This window comes from Garra rufa, chromosome 10 (assembly GCF_049309525.1).
Source record: "Garra rufa chromosome 10, GarRuf1.0, whole genome shotgun sequence".
NCBI lineage: Eukaryota > Metazoa > Chordata > Actinopteri > Cypriniformes > Cyprinidae > Garra > Garra rufa.
Window position 1 is genome coordinate 1,762,003 of NC_133370.1, and position 22,897 is coordinate 1,784,899.

At 31.7% G+C, this 22,897-nt stretch overlaps 1 protein-coding gene across 1 annotated transcript; it reads right to left on the reverse strand.

The window, feature by feature from the left end:
• Nucleotides 1-1,988: 1,988 nt before the first annotated feature.
• Nucleotides 1,989-22,220, reverse strand: ncstn (nicastrin). Its single transcript, XM_073848371.1, has 17 exons — nt 22,011-22,220; nt 20,433-20,534; nt 20,230-20,353; nt 20,029-20,147; nt 16,035-16,180; nt 15,807-15,957; nt 14,840-14,952; nt 14,573-14,725; nt 14,225-14,329; nt 12,562-12,639; nt 12,321-12,490; nt 10,873-10,975; nt 10,691-10,789; nt 8,987-9,089; nt 7,612-7,781; nt 4,873-5,082; nt 1,989-2,342 (listed from the first exon to the last, which is right to left on the reverse strand). Exons 1-17 carry the CDS (start codon nt 22,078-22,080, stop codon nt 2,220-2,222), a joined length of 2,139 nt encoding a protein of 712 aa, XP_073704472.1. The 5' UTR covers nt 22,081-22,220; the 3' UTR covers nt 1,989-2,219.
• Between the last annotated feature and the right edge of the window lie 677 nt (nt 22,221-22,897).

The window sequence follows — 22,897 nt, forward strand, 5'->3', positions numbered from 1 at the left end:
AGTAATTTACTGATATTGACAAATAAATCACATTAACACAGTAAATCTATAGAATCGTTCACATCACAGTAGTGAATACAGCAGGAAAGCTAATGAGAAGTAATGTGTGTGTAGTTCAGGTTTGAGACAGATCCACACAGCCCTCTGCTGGTAGTGTTCACGTATCGCACACTTTACGCAAATCCACCGAAATCCACGTTAAATCATAATGAACACAGGTTTAGGAATAACACACGTAAATGTCTATATTACCTGACAGATATCAGAAGATCAGTCCAGCAGCTTCAAATCCAAGTTGCAGTGAAGAGATTATATGCTGGATGTCTCTCTGCTAAATCTAAATAAAACAAGCACTAGACACTGAACCAAAGACATGGAGATCAAGTCGTACTGTTAATATTTGCCCGTATCATTCGTTGACTATAACTACACTATTGAATTACATTTTTTAGCAGCTTCTCTGTTCGTAAGATTAAACTCAAGTCGACAGGTAAAACATTTATTCTTTTTGTATTTCATAAAACTGTGTGTGTGTGTGTGTGTGTGTGTATATATATATATATATATATATATATATATATACATACAGAAATTTACATGCACATATTAAATACATATATCACATGAATATTTAAAAATACAATATAAATATTTTAATTAGTTGTTTCGGTTAATGTAATGTAATATAATATAATTATAATTTCATATTTTTTTTATTGGATTTTAAATCGATAAGCATATTATTTATTATTTAAAATGTATGAAATACGTAATTATCCTAATGCCACATTTGTTTGATTTTTTGATTGGATTTTAAGCTGATGAGCATATTGTTTAGTGTCTATAATATAATATAATATGAAAATATCTGAATACTGCAATTGTTTTAAACTGGATTTTAAGTTAATGGCCATATTGTTTACTGTCTATTCTATAATATACTATACTATAATATAATATTGTGAAATATGAAAATATCTGAATGCTACAATTGTTTTCAGAATTTTTCTATTGGATTTTAAGATGAGCATATTGTTTATTATAATATAATATAATACATGAAATATGAAAATATCTTAATACTGCAATTGTTTTCAGATTTTTTGGGGGGTTTTAAGTTGATGACCATATTGTTTACTGTCTATAATAAAAAATAATATTTCACATATTATGTTGTATTATATGTAATTATCCAAATACTGCCATTTGTTTTCAGATTTTTTTTTACATTTTAAGTTAATGAGCATATGATATTTAAGTTATGTTTACTGTCTATAATATAAAATAAAATAATATAATGTGAAATATTGTAAAATATCTGAATACTGCAATTGTTTTCAGATTTTAAAAAAAAATTGGATTTTAAGTTTATAATTAAAATAATATAATATAATGTAATATGTAAATATTCAAATATTGAATGTTTTTCAGGTTTATTTTATTGGTTTTTAAGTTGATGAGCATAGTGTTTACTGTCTATAATAGAATATAATAGAATATAATGTGAAATATGTCAATATCTGAATACTGCATTTGTTTTCAAATTTCTTTGATTGGATTTTAAGTTGATGAGCATAGTGTTTAAGTTCAATAAAAATAATAATAGTAACAATAACAATAATAAGTTCATACTTTAAGCAGTCAAAGCAGCATGAAACTGCTGGAACAGCATGGAAAAGAAAGTCATGTTTATTCAGGTTCTCAAGGCATCAGTTTGTCAGAGAAAATAATGACATCATTAATCAAACAGCTTTCATTCAACTGGAGTCAACAAACAAACGCAGTTCATTTGGTTGTTCACAGCTCCACGTCTCTCCACCGGAAACATGATGAGCGGTTCATTGAGGACAGTCTGTGTTTGGAGTACATTAGTGATCATCATTCCCAAATAAAAACATCCACAGAGATGAAGGTTAACTCAGTAAGCTATTGCACATTCTCACTGCATTTACATTCACACACACACACATCGCATTAACATTCACTCAACACTTAAAATCAGCTTTTAGTTTTGTGCCCGTCCATAATCAGAAAAAACATCTGGAATTATAAAACAAAACAAAAAAGATACAAAAATGAACAACTTTCCAGGAGAGTCCAGACCAGACTAAAAACCAGTGCAGCAAAACCAACAAGAATCCCGTCAGGTTTGAATAAATTACTCGTCAACTGAATGAATAAACGAATGAGCGGCTGGAGGTTCTGGACTCTGCTTTCGTTCAGTAGGTGGTTGTGGGCGTTTCACGGGCGGAGCTAAACAGAAGCTCCGCCTTCGAGCTGACGAAGTACGTCACCAATAGAGACAGCAGCAGCACGGCCACGCCCACCCCCAGTGTTAACATCTATTAGAAACAACACACACAAAATAATCAGTCACAAAACCAAAACAGACCCTGGTCTATTAGAAAATAGTTTTGCATAAAGTAAATAATGTGCACTACCCTTTAAAAGTTTGGGATCAGGAAGATTTTTAATGTTTTTTAAGTCCTTTCTGCTCATCAAGGCTGTGTTTATTTGATTAAAAATACAGAAAAATTACTAATATTGTAAAACTATTATTGCTATTTAAAACAGTTGTTCTATTTTAGTATACTTTAAAATTTAAATTTATTTCTGTGATGCAAAGCTGAATTTTCAGCATCATTACTCCAGTCTTCAGTGTCACATGATCCTTCACAAATCATTCTAATATGCTGCTTTATTATAAATATTGAAAACAGTTGTGCTGCTTTAATATTTTTTGGGAAACTGTGATACTTCTTCAGGATTCTTTGATCAATAAAACACACAATAAAAACTGCATTTATGCAAAATAGATTTTTTTTTCTAAAAATATGCTCTACCATTCTCTACCAAACTCTACCAAGTTTGGGGTCAGAAATTGTTTTCTTTAATAATTAGTAATTTTATTCAGCAAGGATGTGTTAAATTGATGAAAAGTGACAGTAAAAATGTAGATTGTTAAAAAAAAGTTTCTGTTTTTTTATTAAAAGAATCTTGAAAATTGTCACAGGTTCCATTGCAATAATATTTCACAATATTAGTTTTTTTTTCTGTATTTTAAATCAAATAAACAGATGAGTAGAAAAGACTTCTGTAAGTGATCAGTAGGTGTATATAACATATTTTTAGATTTACTTTTTATCTTTTTATTAGACATAATCAGGTCGAATTTGACTTTAAAAAAGGCCAAAAAATAGGAAAATATATTATGCATATGGAAAATGCTGCATATTTTAGGTTCACTAGTATTTATGTGGATTATGACATTATTTACTTGACAATTAAATACTGTATTTACTGTACAGAGAATACGCAGACATTTTTTATTAAAAATACACAGGTTGCATTTCACTTCAAAATCAATGGAGGAAAAATTAGAAAATATATTTGCATAAAGTAAATAATGTACACTACCCTTCAAAAGTTTGGGATCAGTAAGATTTTTTATGTTTTTTAAGTCTTTTCTGCTCCTCAAGGCTGTGTTTATTTGATTAAAAATACATAAAAAAAGACTAAAATTGTGAAATATTATTGCTATTTAAAACAATTGTTCTATTTTAGAATACTTTAAATTATAATTTTTTTCCTGGTATGCAAAGCTGATTTTTCAGCATCATTATTTCAGTATTCAGTGTCACTTGATCCTTCAGAAATCATTCTAATATGCCGATTTATTATAAATATTGAAAACAGTTGTGCTGCTTAATATTTTTTTTGGAACCTGTGATACTTTTTCAGGATTTCATGATCAATAAACCAAAAAAACCCCAGCATTTATTGAAAACAGATTTTTTTTCTAAAAATATGCACCATCGTTCAAAGTTTGGGGTCAGTACATTTTTTCTTTCTTTCTTTCTTTCTAAGAAGTTAATAATTTTATTCAGCAAGGATATGTTAAATTGATAAAAAAGTGACAATTAAAATGCATATTGTTGAAAAAGTTCTATTTTTAATAAATGCTGTTCTTTTCTGTTTGTTTTATGAAACGACTCCTGAAAAAAATGTCACAGGTTCCAGGTTTTTTTCTGTATTTTAAGAGCAGAAAAGACTTCTGTAAGTAATCAGTGGGTGTATATATAAAATATTTTTAGATTTACTGAACTGAGATCTTTTCATTAGACATAATCAGGTCGAATTTGACTTTAAAAAAAGGCCAGAAAATAGGGTAATATATTTTGCATAAGGAAAATGCTGCATATTTTAGGTTCACTAGGATTTATGTGGATTATGACATTATTTACTTGACAATTAAATACTGTATTTACTGTACAGAGAATACGCAGATATTTTTCATTAAAAATACACAGGTTGATTTCACTTCAAAATCAACAGAGGAAAAATAAGAAAATATATTTGCATAAAGAAAATAACACATTTATTTAGGTTAACTAAGACATTTACATGACAATTAAACACATTTAAACCCAAAATCTCAGTACTGTAAGAAAAAACCTTTCGATTGTCATACTTTAGACATTTTATTGAATTTAGCACACTGTAAATCAAATACCTTTTAAAATATGTATACCTTTTATGATGTGAAACATGACAGACATGGATTTGATATAGATGTAAACTAATTTATTAGAGATCAGTTTTTAGCATAATTAAAATGCAAGTATAGTTTTTATTCATATATTTTCCGTTTTCATTTTTAGCAATTTTGCTGTGTTTTTGTCATCACTATTATTAGTGTTCTGTAAAAATGTCCAGTTTTACTTTTAGTTATATCAGTACATAAAGTTTAAATAAATGGGAATTAAAAATGTTGCTTTGGCAAACTAGCTGATTTTTATTAATTTATTTAATTTTCCGTTATCCTATTTTAATTCAAGTAATGGAAATGTTTGACAAGGAGTGCTGAGTTACCTCCAGTTCTCTGCTGGCCACCAGAAAGATGCGCGCGCGGATGCTCTTCCAGCGAGATTCGGTCCATGTGGAGTAATCTCGAGAGCCGTACTCCAGCAGCTCGAAGGCAGGAGAGACGGCTTTGGACAAACGAACAGACGCTCGCACACAAAACGGCTCGTCTGTGCTGTTCACCGACGCCGGACCCGACACCCAGAAATATGAGAAAAACTAAGAGAGAACAGACAACAGAGCATGAGTTCAGGACATTCAGGGAAACACAGGCAAAAAGATATTTTTGAATTTTTTCATTTGTCCACCATATTATTATACATACAGTACAGACCAAACGTTTGGACACACCTTCTCAGGAGTAGATATGAATTCAACTGAAAAACTTGTGAAAAAATATCTTTCAGGTGGGCAAACAGCAAATAGTGGAGCTCTGCAGCCACCTACTGGTAAAAGTTATTTTTTTAACTTAAAGATGGGCAAAAATATTACACTTAACCATGTGAAATTATCCATGTTATCCCCATGAATTAAAGTTAGAAATGTGGGTCTTTTATAAAGTGAATTTTACATAAAAATACAGTTTTTGTATAAAAACCCATTTAAAAAATATTTATAAATTTATATATATTTAAAAAATATCACTAACCCACTGAAAACTGCAGATATGTAGAGTAAAAACTTTAATAAACAGAAAAATATACAGTACAGACCAAAAGTTTGGACACACCTTCTCATTCATTTGAATGAGAAGGTGTGTCCAAACTTTTGGTCTGTACTATATGTGACCCTGGACCACAAAACCAGTCATAAGGTTAAATTTGACAAAAATGAGATATATACATCATATGAAAGCTCAATAAATAAGTTTTCTATTGATGTATGGTTTGTTATGATAGGACACTATTTGGCAGAGATACATCTATTTGAAATCAGAAATCTGAGGGTGCAAAAAAATCAAAAAGACTGAGAAAATCAGCTTTAAAGTTGTCCAAATTAAGTTCTTATCAATGCATATTACAAATCACAAATTACATTTTGATATGTTTACAGTAGGAATTTGACAAAAAATCTTCATGGAACATGAACTTAATTTCTTAATGATTTTTGGCATAAAAAAAAAAATCAAAAATTTTAACCCATGCAATGTATTTTTGGCTATTGCTACAAATATACCCCAGCGACTTAAGACTGGTTTTGTGCTCCAGGGTCACATATATTTAAAAAATATCACTAACCCACTGAAAACTGCACAAATGTAGAGTAAAAACTTTAATAAACAGAAAAATATACAGTACAGACCAAAAGTTTGGACACACCTTCTCATTCACTTGAATGAGAAGGTGTGTCCAAACTTTTGGTCTGTACTATATATATCAAACATTACCATGTATAGAAGCCAGTTTCCACCACTGAATCAAAAAACAAAAAAGGAAAGTGAATTTTTATCTCACAATTCTGACTTTTCATGACACAAACTTACAGTTCTGATTTTTTTTCCAGAATTACGAGATATGAACTCACAACTGCGAGACATAAACTCACAATTCTGACTTTTTTTTGCAGTTCATATCTTGCAATTGTGACTTGCAAGTTTATATGACACAATTCTGACTTCATTTCTCAGAATTGAACGTTTATATCAGAATAGCAATTTTGAGTTTATATCTTGAAATTGTGAATTTATAAGGGATATAAACTCGCAATTCTAAGAACACATCAGTCTTTTTCCCTCTCAAAATTGGACTTCAGTTTTTATCTTTATTACAATTTTGACTTTATTTCTCACAACTGTGGGGGAAAAAATGGCAGAAGTGTGACTTTATATCTTGCAATTCTGAGAAAAAAAATTCTGAATTGTGAGATAAGAAGTTTCAGTGGTGGAAAAGGGCTTCCACATCCATGTGCATATATAACAATCAAAAATAATTAATACATTTAAAAAAAATTAAAAAAAATAAAAATTTTTTTGATGACCAGAAAAAGCCAGAGGTCAGCATTTACCTGAAATAAAAAGCTTCTGGAACATTAGGGTCAGTATAATTTTAGAATTATAAACTATAGAAATGAATACTTCTATTTAGCTAAGATGCTTTAAAAAAAAGTGATGACAAAGACATTTATAATATTACAAAAGATTTCCATTTCAGATAAATGCTGTTCTTCTGAACTTCCTATTCATCCGTTCAATTCTACTCAGCTGTTTTCAACAAAATAATAACAATAAATGTTTTTTGAGCAGCAAATCAGAATATTAGAATGATTTCTGAATGATTATGTGACACTGGAGACTGAAGTAAAATGCAAAAAATGCAGCTTTGAAATCATTAGAATAAATTGCATTTAAAAAATATTCAAATTGAAGACAGTTATTTTAAAAAGTAAAAATATTTCAAAATATTACAGTTTTTGCTGTACTTCAGATAAAAAAAAAATGCAAGCTAGGTGAGCAGAAGAGACTTCTTAAAAAAAACATTAAAAATCTTACTTTCCAAAAACTTCAGAGTGGTAGTGTATACGCATATAAAACCAAAATAACTAATAAAAAAACAAAATATAAAATAAATGGATTTTTTAAAATTCCTTTAAAAATTATTAAATATTTAGTGTGTGATTTACCTTTGCAAAGTCCTATGTAGGATACTGGCTTACCTAATATTAATTAAGTTTGTACCAACACCACGGTGTTTAAATTTCATACATATTCTCATGATTTCTTAATGAAAACCTCTTGACTTTTTCACTTACGTCTTTGTTCTCAGTGGTGACCTCGCTGGGATTCTGGCACTCGCTCTCTGTGAGATTGGTGACGCTTCCCGTCAGATTAGCCAGAATGTACTGAACGAAGCGCGTGACGCTGTGAACGGGGCCGTGGATGCGAGGACCGAGACCGATGTAGAACTGAGGAGGACCAGAACCTACAGAAGACAGGAGACACAGTCAGATACACACTGATACTCCTGCAGCACAAGTAAAATGAATACCATAGCAGGGTAGGGCAATGTCTATTGTAATATATTAAACTGTAAAATGATTTACAGTTCATATACAGGTTTCCACAAAAACAAAAAGTTTTATAAAACTGTCAAAAGTATTAATTATATTAATAAAAAATATTATATTAATTAAATAGCATTTAAATATATTTTGTATTAATTTAGATTTTTATAATGCAATGTTTTCTTGTCGATCCAGCAGTTCACATTTGCAACTCTGAATGTTTGCAGTGTAAAATCTATGGTTGATTTTCACTTTGGTCAGAACAAAAACCGCAGACGACCTTATTGGAAATGCAAATTTGTTCTCTGTCAGCAGGTGGCGCTTTCGGAGCGACAGAAATATTGTAGTTTTCCTGGTAACTGCAAATTTAAGACCTCTTTCTTTCTTGTACCATTTAAGACTTTTTATGGCCTTATTTTTAGAATTATAGACTATAGAAATTAATACTTCTACTTAGCAAGGATGCTTTAGATTGATTAAAAGTGATGACAAAGACATTTATAATATTGCAAAAGATTTCTATTTCAGATAAATGCTGTTCTTCTGAACTTTCTATTCATCTGTTCAATTTTACTTAGCCGTTTTCAACATAATAATAACAATAAATTGTTTTTGAGCAGCATGTCAGAATATTAGAATGATTTCTGAAGGACCATGCGACTGAAGTAATGATGCTAAAAATTAATCTTTGGTTGATTTTCACTTTGGTCAGAACAAAAACTGCAGACGACCTCATTAGAAATGCAAATTTGTTCTCTGTCAGCAGGTGGCGCTTTCGGAACGACAGAAATATTGTAGTTTTCCTGGTAACTGCAAATTTATAAATATTGCAGTTTTTGCAACTCAACTCTTGAAATCATAATTAAGACTTTTAGTAGCATTTAAGATTTTTTTAGGGCCTTAAATTTAATCCAACTACAATTATTACTTTTTAAGACATTTTAAGGACCCGCGGAAACCCTGTGGACATATTCAGTCAAAAACTTCATTTACAACAACACGAATGATGATTTACTTTTCTATTTGGATGAACTCACTGTATTCATTCTCAGAAGATGAATGACATATGATTTATGTGCTGTGTTTATGTGTGAGAATAGAGTATAAACACAGATGATCTCACTTAAAATGCTGTTGTCTCCTTTCTTAGTGACTTCAGGAGGCAGCAGGGATCGAAACCAGCTGTTATTCTTCTGAATTAGAAAACCATACAGCAACTGAGCGACCTGAGAGAGACAAACAGACACAAATAATGTAATCTTAAACATATTTATATATGCATATGTCATTGACGTGACGCAAAACATTTGTATTTATATTTTCATCATAATATACAAACAAACTTTGTCTGATGTTGTCCGTTTTATGAAATATCACGTGGTGCAACCATCAAGAAACTACCATTTTGGGACTTTTATGTTGAAATCCATTCAAAAATAGGATGTTGGATGGATAATGAGTTTGCCAAGGAAAAAAAATTACCTTTTTAATGTCTGGTATTAAGTTACCACGTTTGGATATCATGTGGTATGACCTCAAAAAAAATAAAAAAATACTACTAATAATAATATTATATATATAATAAAAATACTAATAATATATATATATATATATATATATATATAATTTTTTTTTTTTTTTTTTTTTTTTTTTGGCTATGTTGCTTGTAAATTTTGACTAAATTTGAAAATGTTAATATAACTTTTTTTTTTAAATAATTGGATATCATGTGGTATGACCTAAAAAAAAAATAATAATAATAATAAAAAAATAATAATAACAATAATAAAAACAAATATATATATATATATTTTTTTTTATTTATATTTATTATTTTTTTTTGGCTATGTTACTTGTAAATTTTGAGTAAATTTAAAAACAGTAATCTAACTTTTTTTAAATACATATATAAAAATGCCTGCAGTTAATGCCATGTGCTGCACTATACTGATAATAATAATTACAACAGCTCTATTAATAAATTTATTATAACATTCTCCTTTGCTCAGCAAGGCTGCATTTTTTTGTACATAAAACCTGATTCAAAAAGGAGGTCTTAAAATGGTCTTATTTTACTAATTAATTTTAAGTTAAATTGCGTTTTTTTTTTTTTTTTTTGGTAGGCTATAATGTCTACTATAATGTTTAAAATGTAAATATAAAAAAAATGCTTTTCTGAAAAGCAAGAAAAAACTGTAAAAAGCAGATTTTGGCTATTTAATTCACGCAATGGTGAAAAAAACTGGCAAAATAAATTGGGGGAAAACTTTGGCCTTTGGCCCAGCATGTAATTTTGTTCAGCTTTGGCTTCGGCCAAGATTTTTCATTTCAGAGCCTCCCTAAGAAACACAATAAGTATCTGAAACATCAACACATGCACTAGTGTCCCATTGTTTGTTTTAAGCAATAAAAGCACAAATGTGACCCTGGACCATAAAACCAGTCTTAAGTAGCAATAGCCAAAAATACATTGTATGGGTCAAAATTTAGTTTTTACCTTTATGCCAAAAATCATTAGGATATTATTAAAATTGTGTTCCATGATGATCCTACCGTAAATATATTAAAACATAATTTTTGATTAGTAATATGTAGGGGTGTGATGAGACACTTATCCCACGAGACTGGGTTTCAAGAAATCCTCAATGATGAAATGCATTAGGGAAATAGTATTTTATATAATGTTTAGCTTGTCTTCATTCATTTTGTGTAATATTGCTTTGGCAACACAATCATGTCCATAAATAGAGAGAGAATGAGAGATTTAGTTCAGCTGAGTCAGATCATGTGATCATGTGACTGTGTGTGTGTTGGTCATGTGACTCACGATCTTGGGGTCCGCGGTGATTTGGCTGAGGCTTTTGTTGTCTCCTCCTGCCTGCATGTAAAGTGAGCGAGCGACTAGTGTGGCCACTTCAGCCAGAGACTAAAACACACAGAAGGAAGAGCTCAGATGAGTTTGATCACACTGACTCGATCACAGTAAGCACATGCGGAGGAGTTACGCACCTTGGCCTCTTCTGTCTCGTACACCAGCTGCTCATCTGGACTCAGGTTGGGTGGATACGTGAGGTTCATGTTCTCTGCATCATCGTACATACTCTCGTAGTACCTGTTTAGGTACAGATGATAAAAACACACAAATTGTAGCTTCAGATCTCTGATATACACTACCGGTCAAAAGTTTGGGGTCAGTAAGAGTTGTAATGTTTTTAAAGAAAGTCTCTTATACTCATCAGTGCTGCATTTATTTGATCAAAAATTTCGGGGAAAAAAAAGTGTAATATTGTGAAGCGTTATTACAATATAAAATAATGGTTTCTACTGTAATATACTTTAAAAATTAATTCATTTCTGTGGTGCAAAGCTGAATTTTAATCAGCCATTACTTCAGTCTTAAAGGATAACTATTGCCACTAGGGGTGTGACGTGACACTTATCTCACGAGACGAGACGAGATTTAACTTTTTTAAAGAAATCCTCAATGATGAAATATATAGGGGAAAATAGTATCTTATTCAACAAAAAAAAAGTGCATTTTGATATGAACTTGTACTTTATGAAATTTAACTTATATTTTAATGAATTATATGCAGTAATAAACATGTAAACTAATGCTGCATGATTCTGGACAAATTGAAAAACTTTCGAAATCTAAACGAAATTCCGTAATTTACTAGTGGTTCTGACAGAATGTTCAATGCTTAAGTCTATATTTGTACAAAATTAAAATAACATAAAATGACGGAGCCAGTGTCTCAATTAATAAAAAGGCTTGTTTCACTGTTGGAATCTCTTAAAAGTATAATTCAATGACAAATACTAATTTAAACGCAGTTGTCGCCACCTCCTGGCGGAAGAGGATAAGCGCTAAATACGTGTTAGAAGATACTTTCGTTTTGATCACTACTGTAGACAATGAGTGTTTATACCCAAACTATAAGCTTTTATCCCAGTACTTATGTTATTTAAATGTCTGTAACAAAGAAATGATGATTATGTGGTTAAAAAGACTGTTTGTGTTTTCTGAAACCGCAGCAGTAAGAATGCAGATTTGAATGTCTTCAATAACTTTCAGATAGTAAGCGTCAGTGGAGGGCGTGCAACAGTTTTAATAGACACCGCTGAATCTGGTGTTTGAATAGAGAACGTGATATTTTAACTATTAGTCTTGCAGCTCTAATGTAAAAACTGCAAAATGTTTTGCCATGATATCGTCACGTTCTCACGAGACCAGTCAGATCTCGCGAGATCTCGTCACACCCCTAATTAACACCTAAAAATCCCATCAGGAAATGAGATGAGAAATCACAATAAGTTAGGATTATCATTATTATAGTTCCTGAATGATCATGCAGAGAATCAAGACTCTTCAGCTTCAAGAGCATGATTTGATCAATTACGATTAACCTTGAAACATTAAAAAACAAAACCACAGATTAATTCTAAATTGAGACCTGTTGTTGAACGATGCCACATGGTCTGCCAACACGAGGCCGGGGATCTGTCTGGCTCGCAGGAAGCGCTGGAAGGACGAGGGTGGCAGCGGCTGACTGACCGATGGGTGATCCAATGTGAGGTTTAGACCAGCAGCAGCAGATTTCACATTGTTCATCAAGATCGACACCTGACAGAGACAGGGAGAGTTAGATAACGGATGAGAGAAGAGAGAGAGAGTTTTCTCTCCTTCTTACTCACCTCTTCATTCACACTGATGTTGCGGCGGGATATGGGGTCAGAGTGCATCCAGAGGTTCTGCCCACGGCGCAGGCCCATCTATAAACACACAGGAAACATGTTACTAACATGCAGCATTTACAACATAACATAAATAATATTGTTATTGTTATTAACAATAAAATAATAAAATATAAATAAATTGATACAACAGTAATACTAATATGTGACCCTGGACCACAAAACCAGTCTTAAGTCGCTGGGGTATGTTTGTAGCAATAGCCAAAAATACATTGCATGGGTCAAAATTTTTGATTTTTCTTTTATGCCAAAAATCATTCAGAAATTAAGTAAAGTTCATGTTCCATGAAGATTTTTTTGTGAAATTCCTACTGTAAACATATCAAAATGTAATTTTTGATTTGTAATATGCATTGTTAAGAACCTAATTTGGTCAACTTTAAAGGTGATTTTCTCAGTCTTTTTGATTTTTTTGCATCCTCAGATTCCAGATTTTCAAATAGACGTATCTCAGTCAAATATTGTCCTGTTCTAACAAACCATACATCAATAGAAAGCTTATTTATTGAGCTTTCATATGTATAAATCTCAGTTTTGTCAAATTTAACCTTATGACTGGTTTTGTGGTCCAGGGTCACATATTCTTAAAATGATTTTGGGTAACTTTGAACAGACCCCTTTTCTAAAGACCCAATTATAACATTTTTATAAATTTAACATTATAGGTTTTTTATATCTTCTCAATCACTTAACAAACGATTTGATTGACAGCAGTGGTTCTAGAGGCAAAGTTGTCCGGAATGAGGAGTTCTATTGTATGATATGAATGTCGTGTGTATCAATGTATAATCGTTTATACCCTTGAAAAACACAAAATCCAGTGGCCCCTCCAGTGGATGATTTATTTAAAATTTCTCACAGACCCTTGGGGCTGTGATTCAAACACCGGTTTTCATTCTGATTGGCCTCAGTTTACCTTGTCTAATAGGTTTTTTAAATATTTTTTTTAGATACGCAAAAACCCTCACAGACACTTGTGGCACTTCAGACCAAGGCCTTGCACAATGATTTTCATATTGATACGACAAATGGCTGCTTAAGTATAGCCATTTTACTTTTTTTTTTCTTTCTCCTTCTTATATCACCAGTAAGTGGCCAAGTCCCGCAATTTTGGTCCTGAGGCCTCTCAAGAGATGAGCTCTTACACAAGTGTACTGAGTTTGGCGAAGATATCTTATTCCGTTCAGGAGTTATAGGCATTTTACTAAAAGTGGCCCTGTCTCTTTCCAAAATTCAAACAGTCAAAGTTTGACTTTTTTTGTTGATAATTGATATTCACTCTCCAGAGAATGTTCCTGCAGTGTTTTGGTTTGGATTGGGTGAAAAACCTAGGAGGAGTAAGCAAAAGTAGTTTTTGCAGGAAAAAACAAAAATACCCCCAAATGTTGCCAACATAAGACAATTGATTCTGCGACTGATGTTTTAGGAGTTATGAGTGATTTTGTATGATTAATCGCTGTAGTGCCTTCATCAGGTCGACCATCCTTCCAAGTTTCAAGTCTCTACGACTTCATTGGACCGTTCTAACAATTACAATAGGGTTTCAGCGCTACACACTTGAACCCCGAATAAAAAATATAAATAGATGTAGATGTATTCATACCTGCCCAATTTCCAGCATGGAGTGCACATTGTTCAAGTTAATAACAAAATCGTTTTTTTCCATGTCATACACCATTTTAGAGCTGCCAATGTAGTCAAAGGCTTCCTATGAGACAGAAGAAGAGCTAGTAAAAATATATCAAATTAATAAAATACATCATCAAATGCAGATATAGTATTTCCACTAGTATACTGCACAGTATATACTGTATAATGTGCACTAGTTTTATAACAAACAGGTCACATGACCTTATTATGTTACATGTGTATCAGTGAGTGGTTACAAATGCTATCTGCATAATGTTAAATGCAATTTTGCATAAAAAAGTCTTCACTTCACTACACTGACCCCTTGGAAGAAAGTGAAGAAGATATTGCGAGGAGGCGGAGCTTCTTGAGTGACAGGATAGAGCGCTTGGATGGCGGCCAATAGGGTGACGATTCCAGAGACGGTGCCTTCGGCCGCCGGAGCCTGTTCCCAGAAAAACGACCTGCCATCGAGCTGAGAAAGAAAGACTCAGTGTTTAGTTCATAGCTGAAAACCTCTAGCGGACCTGAAGATTAAGGAAAATGAGCGCATGTGTTATTTTCATTAAATATTATGTGTATTTCTCACCCTTGTCGCTGCGATGACGACGCTCTCGTTGGCTGCGTAGCCCTTAGCGCTGCTGTTGAGGGGCCGAGTGGACGTCCAGACGTTAAAATCGCTCAATGGGTCACACAGGACCTCTGATAGCAGAAAGACACATGGGGAAAATAAATGTCATTCAATAGACGCTAATAAACAATTTCTTAGGAACCCTAGGAACAAAACTACACCTGAAATGCATAGAAAAAAAATTCCATAGATTAAAATCGAAAACTACAATAATTAAAAAATATTAATTAACAAAATAAAATAATTATAAACAAATTATGTTGAATGTTCTTCAAGTTATTTACTGGACAAGGATTTAATGACAAGGATTTTTATATAGTAAAAATATTAAAATATTTTTAATCCATGTCCAAAAATTAACATTCATGAAAATATTATTCAAAACTTTTCCAGGTCTAGAAACCTGTTATTTTAGTACCATAGATATACTACTATAATTTTTGTTAATACTTTGGATTCAAGCTTATTTTAAAAAATATATATAAATATGAAATGATGAAAAAAAGAAAAAAAAAATGCTGAATGTTCTTCAAGGTTCCTGCTCTTCTTAATCAGTTATTTTCTGAAAAAGGATTTAATGACAAGGATTTTATGTATAGTAAAAAATATTTTTTAATCACAGTGTCATAAAATATTATGAGTTTAAAATAATTATAAAAAAAAAAATTCATCGACTTTTCCAGGTCTAGAAATCTGTTATTTTTTTCTGTTTTCATTTTAATTTAAGTTAAAGTTTTAGCACTTTTTGTTTTAGCACTTGTTTCTTTTTTAAAATATATTTTTATATAGGTTTTATTTCAGTTTGAGATACATTTCTCAGAAAACAAAAAGTGCTTATCTTTTGTTGTTTTGCAACACAAGTCCAATCATGTGTCTAATGTGTGTGTCTGAGTGTGTGTGTGTGTGTGTGTGTGTGTGTGTATACCTGGGTTGATGCTGAATCGGTTCTGCAGGTCCGTGCGTCTCATGCACGTCACGGTGTCGGTCACTGCATGCATGTGTGAGAAGAGCTGCATGGCACACAGCGGATACTTAGGAGCGCTTCCGTTCACACGCAGGTTGTGATCCTCATAACACTGCAAACACACACATATGCGTGTCATACAGTGGTGTGATGAACACATGCACAAACACCTACGAGAGAGACACACACCTTACGGATGACCTGAGTCTGATTCTCATCTTTCAGAGCAAACACTGGGAAAGCAAAGTCTTCATAGGACAGTCCGTTCCCGAAAGGATTCCACACGGTCGTGTTACAGTTCGCCAGCTCAGGGGCGCTTCTCTCAGAGTACACACCTGAAACATGAGAAAACAGCAATCATGCACACTGAGCTTCACATTTATGTGTTAAAACCAGTCACCATTTCTTTAGCTTTCCTCATATTTACAAATATTACAACTTATATGTGACCCTGGAGTAGGACTGGGCGATTTTTCCGATTTTATCGATTAATTCGAATTTAATTTTTTGTCATGATTTTATTTTTTTAAAAATCGAGGAATCGCGATTTTTAATAAAAATATTACAAAATGTTAGGATTAGACACTTAGAAATACTAATTTTTAAGGGAGTTTGTGAATGAGATTTAATACAACAGTTAAATAAACAAGAAGTTATTATTAAGTGACTTACATGGTCTGACTATAACACTATTGCCTGATTTTGCTCTATTTCGTCGACAAAAGTAGTCTCAAACAAGTCACAACATCTCCACTCAAACACAGTTTATGTTTTGTTTATGAATGAACGTGTGTTTTTAAACGAATCTAGTGAGATGATTCAATTTCCCATTCATAAACACAGCAATTTGCTTTATTCTGAATGAACCAGAGGTATGATTTAGTAATTAAATCAGTGTCTTGCCGCCACCTGCTGGCAGATCGTTTCAGTTATTTAAATCATTTAATATTTCTGTGTTCAAAATTTAATATTTTTATATACGATGTAACTGCAAGAGAAAAGCATGAAAATATATATTTTCATATTTATTTGTCTTACAAACATTTACTGTGTGCGGTATGATAAGACTGGGGCCTGGTGGAAAGCGATCACTGATGCAGTTGCTGTGTATATTGCAAAATATTTGGTGCCCATATATATATTGTGGAAAAGCTGGGGTTTCTTTACATGCTGAAAGTAGTAGGGGGTAAAAAAAAAAAAATCTGGGATTTTATTTTTTTGCCATATCGCCCAGCCCTACCACGGAGCACAAAACCAGTCTAAAGTCGCTGGGGTATGTTTGTAGCAATAGCCAAAAATACATTATATGGGTCAAAATTATTGATTTTTTTTTATGTCAAAAATCATTAGGAAATTAAGTAAAGATCATGTTCCATGAAGATTATTTTGTAAAATTCCTACTGTAAATATATCAAAATGTAATTTGTGATTAGTAATTTGGACAACTTTAAAGGTGATTTTCTCAGTATTTTGATTTTTTTGCACCCTCAGATTCCAGATGTTCAAACAGATGTATCTCGGCCATTTAAGCTTATTTATTGAGCTTTCATATGATGCATACATCTCAGTTTTGTCAAATTTAACCACATATTTTCTCCTTTTATGCAAAAATCTCAATTTTGACCCTGGAGCACAAAACCAGTCCTAAGTAGCACAGGTATATTTGCAGCAATCGCCAAAAATACATTGTATGGTCAAAATTGTCAATTTTTCTTTTATGCCAAAAATCCTCGGATTCCATATTTTCAAATAATTGTATCCAGGCTGATAGTATTCAGCTTTTAAATGATGAATAAATCTTAATTTCAAAAAGTTGAGCATTGATTTCGCTTCTAAAGTAAATCTTGATTTGAGAATGTTTAGATGTGTCACTTTTTTGTTTTTTTCAATGCTGTTAATCTGTTTCTGTAATGTGAATCACACTGTGTGAAACTGAATAAATGATCATGGAACATCATTTACTTCCTGTTTTGATTCTAATCGCTTCAAGTAAAAAAAAAAAAAATTTAAATTGGAATTTGTGTCTGTCTATAAACATATTAGTGACTGTATTTGACCTTTAATTGACTAAAACAAGCCTAAAACTAATTGACCTTATGCACCGAGCGTTCTTTAGAACTTCCGCATAAAGATAAGCCAGCTCATAAACTTCCGCCGAAGCTCATTTTATATGTGTTATATATTAGGTGGACACTCGTGAGACTCATCTACTGCCTCGTTTTTATCAGAAACTGAGAAAAAATATAATTGCAACATTATAAACAATGTTAGCGGCATGAACATTCAGTTTCGTATTATTTAACAACATAATTTAAATAGCTAAATAATTTAAATGAATCTTTTAAAAATGTAATCTTTTTAGTAATCTTTTTATCTTTTAAGTTTTATCTTGAACTGTAAAATCTATTAAATCGCCTACATTTAACCAGCACATACTTGTTACTGCTGTAGTTTTGTTACTCTGTATTTAATCTGAATCATTTAAGCTCTTTTTTGACATCAGATTGTCAGATGTTTGTCCGGTTATTACTGTCAATCATAGCAATGACTCGCACATATTTAGCCGATTTACTCACAAATTTTTTTAAACTGGCATTTGTCATTCTTGAAACGGTATACATGGACGTTTGGTCCTCTTAGATAAACAACACTTTTCTTCGATTGTGAATGGATTATGTAGAGAAAAAGAACAAAGTACGCTCATATTACGGCACAGTACAGTTGACCAGAAATGGCTTGACTAAACAAGGAAGTATTCCGTGCATAAGGTCAATTGAATAGATGACTTGATGTTTTAAATAAACTTGTTTTTTTTGTTTTACAAAACTACAAAAAAGAAATTGCTTTCAAATCTATTGTGTTGACAGATTTAAATAAGTAACTAATAACTAATAGCTGTAATAAAATAAATAAATAAATAATAACAATGAATAAAAAGATATAGATAAATAACTTCTGTAAAGACAAAATAATCAAATAGTTAAACATTTGATTGAAATTTCATCATATTGACAAAAGATGAAGGACTAACAACCCATTCAACCTGTAATATATAAAAACTAAAAAAAATATATATATCTATATATATATATATATATATATCTAATTGAGGTCAAAAGTGTATTCCATTCAGAAAGATCCATTCAGAATCTGCAAAATTCACAGATTGGTTTTCCAGCATTTGTGTGTATTTTGAACCCTTTCCAACAATGACTGTATGATTTTGAGATCCATCTTTTCACACTGAGGACAACTGAGGGACTCATATGCAACTATTACAGAAGGTTCAAACACTCACTGATGCTCCAGAAGGAAAAGCAATGCATTAAGAGCCGGGGGTGAAAACTTTTTAACAGAATGAAGATGTGTACATTTTTCTTATTTTGCCTACATATCATATTTTTTTCATTTAGTACTGCTCTTCAGAAGCTACAGAAAAAAACTTACATGTTTCCCAGAAGACAAAATAAGTTCAATTCAACCTGATCTGCAAATTCAAAAAGTTTTCACCCCCGGCTGAAAAGATGGATCTCAAAATCATACAGTCATTGTTGGAAAGGGTTCAAAATACACACAAATGCTGGAAAACCAATTTGTGAATTTTGCAGATTCTGAATGGGGGTGTACACTTTTGACCTCAATTATATATATATATATATATATATATATATATATATATATATATATATATTTTTTTTTTTTTTTTTTTTTTTTTTTCATCTCAGTTTTGTAAAATTTAACCACATATTTTCTCCTTTTATGCAAAAATCTCAATTTTGACCCTGGAGCACAAAACCAGTCCTAAGTAGCACAGGTATATTTGCAGCAATCGCCAAAAATACATTGTATGGACAAAATTGTCAATTTTTCTTTTATGCCAAAAATCCTCGGATTCCATATTTTCAAATAGTTGTATCCAGGCTGTATAAATTTTTTTTTTTTTTTTTTTTTTAGTCAGCTCTGTAGCTCTTAATGCATGTTTTTTTCCTTCTGGAACATCAGCGAGCATTTGAACCTTCTAGACTGAATATTTTTTTATAAGTGAATAATTAATTATTTACTACTGACCTGAATATTTAATTCAGGTCAGTACTAAATAAAACAATAACATGCTTGTTGTATGATCCCTGAAAGAGGGATGTAAAGTGTTGACCTCAACTATATTTATATATCTCGCACACACCTGTGTTCTGGTTGGGGCAGGTCGTGTGAGGTGAGAAATTATCAGCAAGGCCTGTTTTTGAGACGATCACTGCAACTCCAGCCACTCTGGACGAGTTCTTCATCCTCATCATGACCGACCTGCAGGAGAAACACATGAGATCAGACACACAGAGACAGACAGACACATGACAGAAAGGCAGACGGACAGGTGTTACAGCACCTGTTGAAGAAGGCCGTCTCCATGATGACCATGTACGGAGGATGCGGTCCTGAGCTGAGAATCCAGTCCAGGTCTGATTCGGTCTCCAGCACATGGAGGACACCTGTGTCTCCTGATATAGACGCTGAGAGACAAATAAAACAATGAGACCGTTTGAAATGTACCATAGATAGACGAATGATTATCTGAACTGATGGACTCACACTGGCAGCCGATCTGATGGGTTGCGTTCAGCAGTCGGACACATGGAACCGTTTCATTGAGCTCAACGTAGATCTTCTGCTCCACTGAGCTGGACGACACACCTACAACCACAGAGACACACACACAATCATATGACACACTACTAAACATGGTTATAGTATTATTACTTCAATGTACACTATATCGACTCCTGCTCGCTGATATCTTTTTGTAGTAAAATCTAAGGTCTATTTTGACTTTCTGAAATATACACATTTAAAAAACTATTTTGAGAAATTAATAATTTTTGACTGTTTAATTCTTAGGATTTATAACATAAAAAAAATAAAAAAAATAAAAAAAAAATATATATATAAATATATATAAAAAAAAAATATATATATATTTATAAATTAAATTAAAACAAAAATTCAATTCAACAGGATATTTACAACCATTGTTCTTATGTAAATACTGTATATGAAATAGTCTTTAATAACCTAATTGTCATGTATATATCATTTATAATCACCACAAAACAATCAATTCCTCTATATACATTTATATAGGTGAAATAAAAATAAAGTTGAATGTACAGCACAAGACAGTTTGGGCTGAACTGAACTATTCTGACTTTCTAAACAATAAAAAAACTTTTATAAAAAGAACATTTATAATAATAAATAAATTATTTCTCAGGATTTATAACATATTAAAAAATGTTTTATGATAATTCTAAAATAATTTTAAATCTATTAATCAAATTTTTGATTTAACTTTTAAACCAATTTTTAGAAAAGTAAAACATTAAAATATATGTAGGCTACATATTTATTTCATAGTTTCTATATATATATACACACGCACACATAAAAATAAAAAATGTTTATATAGAAAAATATATGTTTATATTTATTTATTTATATGTGTGTGCATATATATATATACACACACACACATACACTCACACACTTTATTTATACATATGCATTTGTATATATAATATATATTATAAACATTTAAAATTAATTCAAATTAATATTTACATTTTTAATAATTCATGAAGATTTAATTCCTCTGTATAGCTGTATATGGCTAAAATGACAATAAACTTTACCTAAACTGTATGGCACAGAATGATTCTGAGTAAAATTATTGATTTTGATTCCCCGAAACTTAAGCTTTTAGAAAGTATTTTGTAAAAAAAATATAAAAATGTGTGATCATTTAATTGTTAGGCTTTTATATCACCACCTTAAATAAAATATCAGTCAGTACCACAGTCATTTACCATGTTACTCCAAGGTAAATTAAAGAATATATCGATTTAACGTGGTAAACAGGGTGGTACTGTGGTACTTTTCGTAACTTCTTTGTTAGTGCGGAGTGAAAACAAATACACTCGCTTAGTCACTAGATTAACATCCTTTTACCGATATTATGATGTTAAATTAATGTGAATATATTAATAATAATACACAATAGTGATTTACAAAGGAATATATTTTTATTCCAGGCCTGAGCGAGTAAACAATATTCATCGTCTCGTGACCGCACTAACACACAATTAAACATTTAACACTCATATTTATACTCACATGTGGAAAATAAAGCGACGATTAGAAGTTTAATGCAGTTTATTGATATTAAATCTTCCATCTTCCTCATTCACAGATCAGCAGTCTCTAACTGAAGCAGCGCTTGTTTTCTTCCGGTTCCGGCTCCTTGTTCGGCGAATAAGAGTCGCTGCTTCCGCTCAACAGCGACACCTATTTTCTAAAACAAAAAGTGTATTTTTATTCTGTTATAGTTTTCTTTTTGCGATAAACACAAGCAGTGCTCGTCTTTGAGAAAACAAACATTTATAATTAATTTTAGAGTCCTTTGTAGTCCATTTAAAGTGCCTTTAAACACTTAGTTGTCATGTATCAATATTATTATTATTATTATTATTATTATTATTATTATTATTATTATTATTATTATTACTATTATTATTATTTTGAGTTTGAGTCTGAGATTTATATATTTGACTCTGGACCAGAAAACCAGTCACCCAGCTAACAATTTTTGGTTCCCAGAACGTTCTGGGAACGTTAGTTTTTGGTTCCCAGAACGTTCCCGGAACGTTCTATTTATGTTCCTAGAAGGTTCCCTGAAAGTTCTCTGATGGTTCCCAGAACGTTCTCCTAACCTCTTCACTCCAGTACCGCTTCTGTACGTCAGCACTCCCGTGTCCCGAAGTAAGCGGCATGGAAGGCGGACGGATGTGAATCTCAATAATCCCTTCTACACACCATGTTTTGTTTTAAACCATTTTTTAATCATTACAGATAATCAGAGCACATTTAACCATCATAAGGAGCATAAATGAGACTAAATTATGCTATACTATGTTAGATTTCGTTAATGTAAGATGTAGAAGTACCATACCATAAAACAACCCAGATTTTGTTTATTAAAGCACCAAATAACATGACTTCAA

Coding starts and splice junctions, on each gene's coding strand:
- ncstn (XM_073848371.1), bottom strand. CDS start 22,080: ATGAGGAAGATGGAAGATTTAATATCAATAAACTGCATTAAACTTCTA. Junction 20,535..22,010: donor CGTCGCTTTATTTTCCACAT/GTGAGTATAAAT, acceptor CTGTGGTTGTAG/GTGTGTCGTCCAGCTCAGTG. Junction 15,958..16,034: donor AGACTCAGGTCATCCGTAAG/GTGTGTGTCTCT, acceptor GTGTGTTTGCAG/TGTTATGAGGATCACAACCT.